General features: G+C 43.0%; 1 protein-coding gene across 4 annotated transcripts in view; it reads left to right on the plus strand.

Annotated features, from left to right (window-relative positions):
• Positions 1 to 13944, plus strand: part of Pde8b (phosphodiesterase 8B) — a 250241-nt gene that overhangs the window by 37257 nt on the left and 199040 nt on the right. For 2 of the 4 annotated variants that reach the window (XM_047556859.1, XM_047556858.1), the window contains exon 1: positions 3526 to 4068. The exons of 1 other annotated variant lie outside the window; for it this stretch is intronic. In XM_047556859.1, the coding sequence (XP_047412815.1) occupies positions 3730 to 4068 (339 nt within the window). In that variant the 5' untranslated portion in view covers positions 3526 to 3729. Of the gene's footprint in view, positions 1 to 3361; positions 4069 to 13944 lie in introns of those variants that run through there. One more of the 4 variants, XM_047556860.1, reaches the window with a different exon arrangement.

Below are 13944 nucleotides of genomic sequence, written 5' to 3' on the forward strand. Positions count from 1 at the left end.
CAATTAACCTACTGTTTTAGTCAGCTTATTTTGTTGCTGCAAAAAAAGACCTAAGAAGAACAATTTTGGAGGGGAAAAAGTTTATTAGGTGCTCATGGTTTCAGAGGCCTCAGTCCATCAGTGGTCAATGTCATTCTTTGGGGCCTGAGGTGAGGCAGAACATCATGGCACAAGTGTGTGATGGAGGGAAGCAGTTGGCAGTATGGCATCAGGAAGCGGGGAGAGAGAGAGAGAGACTCCCCTCACTACTGATAAAGCACATGCCCCAAGGGCATGCCCTAACAACCCACCTCCTCTATCCTACCCTACCTGCTTACAGTTATCACCTAGTTAATCCCAGTCAGTAGATTAACGCACTGATTAGGTTGAGGCTTTTATAACCCAATTGTTTCACCTCTAAACTTTCATTGTCTCACACATGAGCTTTTGGGGGACACCCAATATCAAAACCATAACACCCACTGAAGCAGCTCAGTCCTATTCACTATCTTGATGTTATTTGCTATCCCAAGGCTTAATTTTTTTTTTTTTTAACCTGCTGCAGATCAAACCCATGGCCTCATGTGTATGCTAGGCAAACACTCTACCACTGAGCTACATTCCCAGCCCTATTTATTTTATTTTATTTTATTTTATTTTTCGGTACTGGAGATTTAACCCAGGAGTGCTTTACCACTGAAGTACATCCCTCAGCCCTTTTTATTTTTTTGAAATTTTGAGACAGTTCTCACTAAGTTGCTTAGGGCCTTGCTGAATTGCAGAGTCTGGCCTTGAACTTGCGATCCTCCTGTCTTAGCCTCCTTAGTCACTGGGATTACAGGCCTGTGCCACCATGCTTGGCTCCTCCATTTATTTTTAAAGTGGTAAGTTCAACCTAAATTTGTTCCTGAATGACTTGAATATTCATGATTCAGCTCCTAATATTCTCTACCAAAAGATTGGTTATAAGTTCTATTTTATCTCAGTCTTGCCTTCAAAGACCTCAGTGAGTGACTTTTCTTTTTTCTGGGTTTTTTTCTTGAGTAATTCCTCAAGGAAACTCTGAAAATGTAGACATGTAGCATGAGAATTATAGCTCTAAATTTCAGTATGTTAAATCTGTCACCAGCAGCTCCATGAAGGCTAGTGACTGCAATGGGTGTATAGGAGACAATCACAGATGAATTTTAGGAATGATTAACTCCTGACTTTTAACATTACACTAGGGATTAGAATGGAGACCAGTGTTTTTATAATCTAACTCTTATGTTGTTTGCTCAGGTCCTAAATGGTCCCTTGGAAGTAGGACAGATGGTAGCTATCAGGCTTCGTTTTAAATGAGTGATTGTCCCATGTCTGTCTGGACCATTTAATGTGGTGTCCTTATAGGCATGGCCCCTAGGCAGCCAGCAAGGGAACCGTGGGGGAAGCTGAGATGCTGGGAAAGGAGGACTGCCTTACTCTTCCAGCTACTGGGAGTGCTGCCAGCAGAAAACCCTTGGCTCAGGTGCTGATTTGTAAGGGAAGTGCCTCAGTTGAAGAGAGCCAGCTTGCCCAAGGTCACTGAGGTGCTCTGCTCTTAACAACTGATCCATGATCCACGTGGGTGTGGGCCTATACAGGCCTATTCTCCCAGTCCAGGACACTCCAAATCATCAGCTTATTTTCAGAAGCCTCCCTGCAGGGATGCCTGAGGCTAGGTCCCTTCCTCTCTCTGCTTAAACTCTCCCCTCCCTCCTCTTGCTTTCTGTCCTTTCACAAAAGTTGATTTCAAGAGCACTTTCTAATAAACACTCTGCCTGCGAAATACCATCTCTGAATCTGCTTCTTGGGGAACCCAATCTGTGCAGCAATATTATGAACCATTTGCTTGTATATTAAAAAATGTAGCATAGACTTTTTCCGGATTAACTGGAAATGGACTTTTTCCTGTCATTAAAAGAAAAAGAAAAAAGAGCTGAATAAAGATGAGAAGCAAAACAGAATAAAGTTAGACTAACTTTTCCCCTTCCCTATCTGATTTTGAGACTGGAAGTAATATCTTGCTTTTTCTATGAAGGTTAGAAGTCACTTGAAGTCTTCAATGGGTCATCTCAAGAGTTGATGGTATGGGAAAAGAGAAAAATGAAGGAGACTATTTCTAATTGAATACTTATTATCTTGTGCTTTGCATCAAGACTTTGGGGTTTTGCTTTTGTCCTTATGAGCAACTCTAGGTGAAGTTCTTTCATAGACCATCTCGGTATCTCCCTTGCGTCATTGTAGCTGTGGCAGGAACTACTGAAGAAGCCCATGAGTAAGTAGGCAGTGGTGCCTGGCAGCTGTAACCCAGAATTCACATCAGGGAAAGAATGAACAGCAGCCTTGCTTCTAAAGGCATTCTCAGTGTCCTGCAATGAAGCTTAGTCTTCCCATGCATCATTAAGGGAGTGAAGGAAGGCATTTTTGACTGTTTAACCTAGGGTGTGACAAAGAACAGTTCACAACTGGAGGCCCCATGGGATAGAAGTCAGGGTGAAAATTTAGTGACATCCAGTGAAGAGGTCAAAACTCTGGGAGAGAAAGCCAAGAAGCATGCAGACAGCTTCCTTCTGCTCTTCCCTTGAATCTTCTGGGGAAATTTATATGTTGAAGGATTCATTCCTCTGCAGGGCCTCCCATCCCTTGGCATGAACTTCCAAATGATGAGTAGACAGGGAATGGGCTTCTAAAGGCTGGGCCACCGTCCAACTAAACCTTCAGAGTATGTGGGAAGGTGAGGTGCTGGTGGGGGTTTGAGCAAAAAAGGATTGTATTGTGGAAGTGTGAGGTCTCTTCTTAACCACCTGAGTGTGTTGAAAGGCAAGCAAATCCGTTGGGTGGGCCTGGGCTGTGGGGTCCCTATCATTTCCGGAGGGACATCCTGGTATTTTGCCCCGGAAAGTGTTAAAGAAGTGAGGACTTATTGAGGTTCTACCTAGGCTACCCAGCCTTTCAGGGCTTGGCCAGGGGTGTGTGCCTGCAGGGGACTAGGGACTGAGGCACTAGGGGGCGGCGTCGGGATGGGTGCAGAAGGGACAGGCATCTGGACAGCAGAGGAGGAGGGGAGGGCGCTGAGGCGTGGTGCCAGTTGCTGCGCCCTGGGGCCCGGGGCCGAGACGAGAGGCGGGCACGCTCTGCCCAGTCCGGGAGAGCTCGGGGAGAGGCGGGCGGGGCGGAGGGGCGCACTGGGGCCCGGGCGGCGGCGGGGGCACCTGAGGAGGGCGGAGGGAGGGAGCGAGAAGGGAGGGAGACGGACGCAGACTGAAAGTGTGAAAGACTGTGCAGGCAGGCGGGCGGGCAGGCGGGCAGGCGGGCGCCCTGGCCCGGGGCCGCAGGCGCGAGAGCCCGGCGAGGTCGAGCTGGGCGGCGGCGCGGGCCGAGCCGAGGGAGGAGGGGAAGGCGGAGGCGCGGGGAGCGTGTTTGGGGCGCCGCGGCGGGGAGGGTGGCGGCCGCCGGTGCGCGCGGGGCGCTGTGTGTGCACGCTCTCCCGCTCGGGGAGGAAGATGGCCCAGAAGGGAAAGTTGGGGTGACGCGCGCTGCTCCCGGAGGCTCGGCGGGGGGCACCGCGGCGAGCCCGACGGAGCGGCGGCCACACAAGCCCGGGGGCGCGCAGTCCAGGCGCCGCCGCCGCCGCCGCCGCGCCCGCCCCCTCACTGCAGGTGGCAGCGGGTGCGCTGGGTCCGGGCGGCCCTGGGCTCGGGCGGGCGCGCGGGGAGACCCGGCCGAGGGATGGGCTGCGCCCCTAGCATCCATGTCTCGCAGAGCGGCGTGATCTACTGCCGGGACTCGGACGAGTCCAACTCGCCCCGCCAGACCACCAGTGTGTCGCAGGGCCCCGCGGCGCCCCTGCACGGCCTCTTCGTCCAGACCGACGCCGCCGACGCCATCCCCCCGAGCCGTGCGTCGGGACCCCTGGGCGCTGTCCGCGTCCGCAGGGCCCGCGCGGAGCTGGGCAGCGGTAGCAGCGCGGGCTCCGCAACCCCGGCGGCGACCACCTGCAGGGGCCGGAGGCGTCATTGCTGCAGCAGCGCCGAGGCGGAGACCCAGACCAGCTACACCAGCGTCAAGGTAAATGCTAAGCGCTGGCACCTGGTGGGGGTCTGCCCGCCCCGTCCGGGCAGGGTTCTCACGGGCAAGGGTCTCCCGTGGAGTTGAGGGGTCGTGACGCGGCTGACTTGGGGAGAGTGTCACTAAGGAGTTTACTTTTCATTTGAGGGGGTGATGAGGGCCCAGGAAATGTGAACAGAAAAAGACCCCCGGAGGGATTCAGGAAGAGACCTAAGCTGATCTTGGGGACCAGATGGAGAAAGGAGCGCAGTGGGAAGCAGCTGGGGTGGCCTGTTTCTCAACGGGGGAGGGAGGGAGGCTGTGGCTCGGAGTATGCAGCAGCACGGTTGGGTGTCTATCATTGACAGCATTCAGGGCAAGTCCAGCTGAATGAAATCTGAGCTCCGAGCCGGATTTGCATGCCTTGTAGGTAACTGGTGCAGACCCAGTACCAGGATGCGATAGTGCCTCCTATTCAGATTTTTACCTGGGAAAGCCAGTCAGGCTGGCTGGAATCTCAGCACAGGGTTTCAGCGCAGGGATTTGTGAATGAAGAGAGTGTTTGTGTTTTCAGAGAGATATAGGAAGACGCCAGAGGAAGAGGAGCAGTTTGGAACCTGTTTGTAGAGTTCGCATTTCTCTGGGTTGGCGGTATTCTGGACGTGATTGAGAGAACCCAGCCATGAGTTTGGATTGCCAGCAGAGCTACAGTGAGGGGACTTGGTTTCCAGGGTAGTGCAGCTGAAGATGAAGATTTTGCACATACATTTGATCTTTGGGAAGAATAGAATTGTGAGGAAGTTGAAAAAACACTTTAATGATTAGTTAGTAGATATTTCTTAATATCAGATGCAAATGATTAATAGCGCACTCCTGTATGTTTTCAAACTACTGTTATATCCAAGAGTATTTTCATTGTGTCAATTTGGACATTGGGCCTTTTTCCTTACAGCAAACAATGACAGTGGCACAATGTACAGAGGAAAAAAAAATACATCTCTATGACCTTTTTTTTTTTTTTTTTTTTGTACGAGGGATTGAATACAGGGCTGCTTAAGCCCTGAGCTTCATCCCCAGCACACCACGACCTTTATGTTTAATTTTAGACAGGGTCTTTTTAAGTTACCTAAGGCTTGGCTAAGTTGCTGAGGTTGGCTTTGAACTTGCGATCCTCCTACCTCAGCCTCCTGAGTTACTGGGATTACAGGTGAGCACCATAGCACCCAGCCAAGTCTGTGACTCAAAGTTAGATAAACATAGCTTTACATGACCGGCAGATTACCAGGAACCATTCCATGATTCTTTGGCCAACACATAATTGTATATTTACTAGTAAAAACCTTGTTCAATAGTTGACCTGGTGTGAGGAGGCTCCTGGTCTTCATTGGATGAAGTCAGTCCACAGTAGAGGAGTGAAGAGAAGGGGTAGCGTGTGCTGACTTCAGTCTGAAAGACCAAAAGCTTCTTTTAATGAACTTAATCTTTTAAAAACAGCATTTGATATCACAACATAAAACTTAACTGATGTTTATTTGTAGGTGCAGTGTTTCTCTGGTGGTAATCATGATCACCATCAGACTAAAAATACCATTTATTGAGTACCTACTATATGCCAGGAATAACTTCTTATTGTTGTGTTAACAGTGTCATGTTGGCAGAGAATAATCAAAGACTAGCGACCTGTATTCATGACAGTATTATCTCTCAATTATATGTTTGTTACAGAGGCATATGCAATGCTGAACTCTATAACTTTTGTTGATCCCTGCCCCATTTCCTGAAACTCGTTCACATAAAGTGAGCTTTAGGAGTCATTTGAAGGGATTAAAATGTTATTTTTGGTGATAGCATTAAATTGGGATGTTACCAAGAAGGAAAATCCTTTTACGTTTTTGCTGGAAAGGGAATTTGAAGACCTGAGGCAGTAGTTCAGAATGGTGACAGCTCTTGAACTCTGTGGTACTTTTTTCTGGTTTCTCAAGAGAAATTGTGCATTTTTGCTTTCAAAGTAGCAAGGACCTCATTTTAGTGCCTGGCAACTCTGGCTACTCTGTTTGTTTAGTGAGAGAAGGAATAATGAATACACCCATCCTATGTGTTTTAATGTTTCCCTCAAGAAGCTACTTAAAGATCAAATGGAGTAAAAACTAGAGGAAAAATTAGTCCCAATAATTAGTAGCTAAAAGAAACTTATATAAATCTCATTGCTACTTGGCTTAAGTGTTGAAAGGCTTGACCTGGAAAGGAATGTAACTCATTTTGTTTCACCAACAAGATTGTCAAATAAGAACTTAATTCATTCCAACCCATTACTAAAAATGTTGGAAATGAAACTGCTACCTCAGTGATTCAACACTAATTTGCATTGTGTAGATCTCAGAAATTATATATTTGAAATTAAATTTGAGACCAGAGTTATTTATGCAAGTCATATAGCATTTTATCACATAATTGCCCTAAAATATTTAATAGTATTCTTTTAAGCCTGTGACTCAGTGTTGTATGTCTTTTTCAGTCTTAAAGTTCACATGTTCTGTACCCTTTTGTGGATGAGATAATTTTATAAAAAGTTTACTTCTTTTGCCTTAAGAATTTGAGATAGTTAAACAAAAAGAGTTGGAGATAGTTTTTCGAGTAGCTAGCCATGTTTGTCTTCACCCCTTTCTCAAATATTCAGGTAGAAAAATAAAATCTTTGCTCTTTGGTTCTATTTATAGTGGTGGTGGGTTTCAATAGTTTTTCCTCCCTCTTTGTACATCAATTATAAACAATATCCTCATTATCTACTTGGGCTCTGGTGTTCCCCAGAGTGCAAATTTGTGTGCTTGATCTCTTTTTCTTTTTCTAGCAATAATTCATTTCATTATGCTTTTAGAATGATAAAGCATTATGATGTCAAACATGATGTCAACAGGAACCTTCTTGAATACATAATTGGCAAAAAAAGATTATAAACATTAATAATTCATATGCAGCACAATGATATCGAATGGGTTTCCATTTCTGGTAAGAAGTTAGATTTGTCTCCCAATTGCTGTAAAACTGCAGCTTCCTAGCAATTTATCTCCCTCTTGCTTGCCTTTTTAAAAATAGTACTCCAACAGGAGAATCCTGCAGGATGCTCACTCCTGATATTGTGCCAGTTTTGTAATTCATGTTCGGAAATCCTTAGAGGAGATGGTTGAACCTCTCTCTGGGAGGAACCAGGGATTCTTACAAATCTTTTCTCATACCAGCTGTTGCTATTTGGGAGTATCCAGGACTAAGCAGCCAGTTGTAGTATAGTTTTCATTAATGATATCATCAATTTGCAGAAACTGCTGTAGAGGTTAAATGTTTTGTGGATGAGGCTTAAGAGGTTGTTAGTTTCCAAGTGACTGCTGATAGCCAGCATCTCCAACACCCTTTTTCCTCCATTCATTCTACTAATTTATTTATTGAGCCAGTATTTGTTCCAGACACTGTTGTAGTAGTAGGAATTCAGAAAATATCCATAAAATTTGGTAAGCAAAGCTAAGAGGAGGATAAAACTCCTGCAAAAGGGTGTGCCTAAACCAGCTATTAGTCACTTCTACAATATGTTCCATGGCATCCAAGAATCAATGAGGATAATCTCATGTCAAATCTGTTTAAAAGGAAAGTAAAATAAATATTTTTCTGATCTTATAGTAATATAATATCATTGAGATATTATTTGAGGGAATGGTGGAGATATTTTTTAAAAGTCATTTTTGTTTGTTTCGTAAGTCAGTATTCTCAAACTTCAATGTTCACCAGAATCATCTGGAGGGCTTGTTGAATAATACAGATTGCTCACCTCATTCCCAGAACTTCTGAGTTAGTAGGTCTCCGGTGGGGTCTGAGAATTTGAATTTCTAGTGAGTTTTCAGGAGATGCTAATGTTGCTGATCTGGGGCCACACTTTGAGAACCACTGCTTTTAAGTGAACTAAATGATTTTATTGACCAGATGAATTAGGTGGGACTGCCTATACCAGAGAGTATAGTGCCACACGGCCTATATTTGGGGCACTAATCATAGCCCTTCATCTTAGTTTGCTTTTTTTGTATGGGAAACCTGCCATCTCCATTCATGATGTCAAATTCTGAGCCCTCAAGTTTGTCTGAAAAGTCTGCAAGTGGGCAGAGCACTGGGACCATGTAGCCCATTTGGGTTTATGAGGGTCTGTTCTCCATCAAGTCCTCTTGGGTTTGCACAGGTCCTGATGCCTTGCTTTCCCTTCACAGTGCCTCTGCTCTGGAGGGGCCATGTCTACATGATGGGAATTGCAAGGCAAGGGAGGAGCCCAAGAAGGGGCTGGCTGTCTCATGCCTCAAGCCCATTTTCTGCTCTCAACTCTTGGAGTTCTTGATAGTCCTACTATCATCATTTTTCACTTTAAAATGGAGCAAAAAGTTTGGTTATCCCAAATGAGTTCTGCAAGTTGCTTTAGTGAAACCCCAATTTACCTTGCACATTTTATCATAGTTTCACCCCTGCTCCTGTCAGCACAGTAATTTAGAGCCAGCAATCACATTTTCTTAATTTTTCACTGCTTTCATTAATAGTTACATTAGTTTTTAAGGACAATCAAGTACCACTTTCTTTTGACACCATTAAAAAAGACCTCCAACCAGAAAGTAACTACATAGTGCAAGCTTCCAACTTTTTAGAGGTAAGATGGTTTTGTATTGAAATCCCACACTGGTGACCATCAGGCAGGGCTTGGGCTTCAGCAAGACTGAGAAAATGGGAAAGGGCAGGGTGGGTTCTAGGGCATCAGACTGGAGATGGTTTTAAGGTTAGGAATCCAAATAGGAAGGAGAATCCCATAGAATCAGTTAGGAAGATAACGTGCTGAGTTTGGAAAACCTTCAGAGTTGGAGAGGAGCAAATGAGAATTTTAGGGACAGGTGGGCAAGTAAAATCTAGAATTGATGGGTTCCCCAAAGGTGAGGTCTACTGAATCAGACTGACTTCAGATTGGGAAATAGAAGCTATTTGCTTTCCATTCTTTTGGGTGCTCTCTGTTGAGGATGAAGAACTCAAAGTCACAGGAGGCAGTAGTGACTAATCAGAGGGCTATAGATAAAACCTGCACCTGGATGAGGCAAGATCAACCAGTTATACCTTCCTTGTTCCCTGATCAGACAGTTTCTGGGAAGGAAACAGATTATAAGTGCAAATACGTTTTTTTGAAAACAGTCTCATGAAGGACTGTTTCAGATGTGTTGGCAGGATGAAGGAAGACCAACAAATGATGTTGCAGCACCCTTAAACTAGAAAAAGAGAGAGCTGTTACCATTCTAGAAGGTCAAGGGGAAGCAGTTGTTATAGGAACCCAAGAAACCAAGTCTGTAGGACAGGGAAGGCCCCAGAAGTTGTGATCTTAAGGAGGACCAGTAGTGTGTGGAGGGAGGGAGGTGGGTAGGGAGGGAATCAAGGGTGTAAATACCTTCATATCATTGTCCTCCCTTTCCTTCTTCCTATTTTTCCCTTTTTATATTGCCCTCCCTTTCATGGATCTTCTGCCTGTACCTTATTTTGGCCAAGCACATCTGAAAATCAGCCTGTTGATTTTGACTGAAAAGGGTCCTATTGATCAAGGTTTCTAGGGTACAGGGCAGGGTGGAGAGTGGGTCTGGAGGGGCAAATCCTGAGCATTTCCCATTGGTTCTCTGTGAAAAGTGTTAAGAGTTTTTCAACATCATTCGAGATACCTAGGTATAGAGGAACTCAAATTTTAGGATGGGCAGTGTTGATGATTGTCTAAAATAATGGCATTAAAATTTTTTGTTGCTTACATTTCTTGTTTAATGACTTAGGATATTAAAATATGTTCAGTGGTCTTTGTTGGAGATCTCTAAGTTGCTGTAGACATATCCTCCTCCTGAGTTTATATTCGCCCTGACTCTGCTGAGATGTGTATATAGCACTTTCTCTGTGCCTTGCCTGCGGCCCTTCTCTCCTGACTCAACTCAAAACCCAGTGGTTGATGTGGAGAGAGAAAGCACTATTCCTCATGAGGGGCTGGTTCATCAGTTTAATCCATTTGTTCCTCAATTTGTACTTTCCCACTGTGTACAACCTTCTCCCCACAAAGGCTAAAACAAAAAGGCAAAAAAAAAAAAAAGAATTTCACAATATGTTTATGAACTGATATTTCCAATAAAGTATATATTTTAGTACATATATGCTTAAATATATATTATTTAATATATATTTAAATTTATTATAATATATATTGTATTTATCATATATAAATATATTTATAAATATATAATACTTATATATTATATAATATTTAAAAATATTAAAATGTGCACTGAAATTTTTACTTATTTCTTTAGCAGGGGCTAGGGATTGAACCTAGGGTATCTATCCTGCATGATGGTTGAGCACTCTACCTCTGAGTTGTACCCACTGTTGCTGGAGTTTGTTTTTAGGTGGGGTTACCTTTATCTAATAATGAAAGTCTTGGTAGTTAATTGTGTTTTAATAGAGAACATTTACTGTTTAACAAGTTGTACCATAGATTAATTTAGAATTGGCTACTGACTCCTCCTCCCCCCTTTTCTCTCATCTCCCATTGGCAGATAAAACCAGCTTTTATTTAGAATTTCCTTCTTTACTCTATACCATTGACTTCTTTCACCTCCCCCTTTCCGCCTCCTTAGGCAAAATCCACAGAAAAACAGTTCCTGACATGGAGTTATCTTACTCTGACAGTTTGCTTTAAGAAGCTTGTGATTGCTGTAATAAAAACCAGGAAACTATTTTACTTTTGGATAATTCATCAATGAAAGAAAATAATATGTTGCAGTTATCTTTTGTTTCCAAGGTGATTCAAGTTTTCATGCATGGTTCATAGATTTTACAAGGTAAATAGGGTAGATATAATAACATTAGTTATTATTTAAGTCCTTGCTATTTGCTGAGCACTTTACATCAGTTCATCTAATCTACTTTATTTCACCTAATGTACAGAGAGCTACAAATTATTATTTTCATTTTAAAAATGAGTAAAATGAGACTGCAAGAGGTGGAATAAATTGCCCAAGGTGAGAGATGAAATTTGAATGCAAACTTATTTGAAGCCAATCCCAAGGTTCTTAATCACTGAGCTTTATGATCTCTTACCACATGACCCCTTCCTTAGGTGAGGTGTCTTCTGGAACCTGAGGACAGCTAGGCCCAAGGTTGACCTATGGCTGGTGCCAAATGCAGAGTTATTTGGAGCAAAGAGGTGATAGCAGGTAGAGGCAGGGAAGCAGGGTCCTTGGGAATGGGTTTTTTCCTCATACATTCCTGTGTCACCCCTCCTATGAGCTTAAACTGGAGTATTGTTTTGAGATTAGTGGAGAATGTCTGATGTCCTCAAAATTTGAGAAGTTTTGGTACAACATGCCCTTATTTTCACTGAACTCCATGCTTGGCACTTTGTAAGTGCTGTGCTGTACAAATAGTAGCTGCTAATACTCATGTGTTGCTATTATTACTATTTTGGTAATTAAAATGAGCTTTTGGCTAGTTAAATATTTTTGAAACAAGGTATTGGAAAATATATCCCACACTTTCAAGTAGATTGATTTAGGCTAACAAACTGGGCTTATTTAGAGACGTGTTATTTGGAAACTTTGAAAACCACCACCATGAACCAGGATTTGGTCTGCTTCAACTGGATTTCCAAAGGAGAAGCCCCAGTGGAGTTCTGCCAGTTGACAGCCTATGCTGTGGTTTGGTGGGCCTGCACAGGCAGAATTTAAAGGTCAGGGTCTTTGGTGTTATCTTGAGATGGTTCCTCGGGGAATTCTGTTGTAAACCTGTAACCTGGAGCCTAGGTTTGTGATTGTGCTTAAAATCATTTTGTATGGGTGCTGCCAGTTTTCATACTGCTGTATTTCAGGTGCTGTCAGATGTCGTATGTTGTTGGGAAAGTGACACACTGTAAATCTAAAGCCTGTTTTCTCAAATAGGAAAGTATAATGATTAGCTCCAGGGACCCAGTTGCCTCTGTGAGTCATGAACCTGAGAGAAGACCCTGAATTCTGGAAATTTTTATAGGAAGACACATGAGAGACTTTTAAGCAACCTATCATGCAGGGGAACATAAAAAAAAGGTGCATTTTTTTGACGTCAGAACTACAAATAACATTAAAGCTCTGGAACTGGAAGATGACAGAATTTAGGATGGATAGGACTTTTGTCTGCTCCAGGGTTCTTGCTGAGGGAGCTTCAAGCAAGAGCAGTGGCTGAATGGAGGACACAGTCCATTTATGAAGGTCAGCAATGGTCCAGCCATCTAGGCCTTGCCCACTGGTGGTCTCTGGGCCATGTGGGAAATGTTCTTTTTTAGTTTAAAAAACTGATAGTCTTGCCTGAGAAACTGGGTGACGGTGAAGTGACCAAAAGCCACCAATAATGTCTTGTACTGAACTTTAATTGGAACTAGGAGTCTCTCTTTCCTCAAAATCAAGAAAACATGATATTCAGAGAAAAACGATGACCAAGTAAAGACAGAATGAAGCAAAGTATCAACTTAGTCAGTGACGGTACCAATAAATTCATAAGCATTTGAAATGATATTAAGCGGGAAGGTAGCTCAGCTGGTAGAGTGCTTGCCTGGAAAGCACAAGACCCTGAGTTCGATCCCCAGTACCACAAAAAAAAAAAAAAAAAGGGACAAGATTTGAAATGATATTAAGCATGCAAACAAATAAGCAAAAACCTCCCTGTCACTTTAGAAGCATGCTAGGGATTCAACTCATTATTTTTAAAACTAGAAAGAACAGGAAAGGTATATACATTTAATCTGCTTTTCCCATAGAAACTGTTGGTGAGAAGAAGTTTCTCTTTCTAGAGCTAGTCCAGCTAATAAATTAAGACCAAATAACAGAACAAGAATATTACCATTTACAACTCATAATAACTAATGGTCATAAGCCATGATCACTGACAAGGGTTAGCATCATAGAAAAGACAACCACTGTTTCCTGATGTAAGAATACAATGTCATCTTAAATGTATTTTACCTAATAACAACTGACAAAGATGCATAGGAAAAGGGATACATGCATTATTGGTTGGACTGCAAATTAATGCAACCACTATAGAAATCAGTATGGAGATTCTTCAGAAGACCAGGAATGGGGCTGGGGCTATAGCTCAGTTGGTAGAGTGCTTGCGTTCAATCCTCAGCACCACAAAAAAACAAAAACAAAAACAAACAAAAACAAAAAAAAAACAAAACAACAACAACAACAAAAAAACTAGGAGTGGAACCACCCCATGATCCAAATATACCAGTCCTTGATATTTTACCCAAAAGAACTAAAGTCAGAATACTGTAGTGATACATGGATACTCATATTTATAGCAGTGCAATTCACAATAGCCAAGTTAGGGAAGCAACCTAGATTTCTATCACCAGATGAATGAATTTTTTAAAATGTGGTATATATACACAATGGAGTTTTACTCAGCCAAAATAAAGAATGAAATTATGTCATTTGGTGGCAAATTGATGGAACTAGAGACTATCAGGCTAAGTAAAATAAGCCATATTTGGAAAGTCAAGAGTCATATGTTTTCTTTCATATATGGAAGTTAGTAAAAAGGAATGAAAAGGCATCTGACAAAAACAGAAGGGAGACCAAGAGAGTAGAGGAAGGGAAGTGTGGTGAAGGAGGAGGGGAAGGAAAGGCAAGGGACTGGGGAATGAAATAGACCAAATTATGTTCTGTGCAGGTATGAGTCTATCACAATGAATTCCATTTTTATATGCACTAATAAAAAATACAATGTGTTTACCCCACCCTCACCCTCTGAAATTGCATATCATCTGACTAAATTTCTAAATCTAAGTGCTAGTTTCTGGCAAACACAGAAGGTGGGGAA

Source organism: Sciurus carolinensis, chromosome 6 (genome assembly GCF_902686445.1).
Source record: "Sciurus carolinensis chromosome 6, mSciCar1.2, whole genome shotgun sequence".
Taxonomy (NCBI): domain Eukaryota; kingdom Metazoa; phylum Chordata; class Mammalia; order Rodentia; family Sciuridae; genus Sciurus; species Sciurus carolinensis.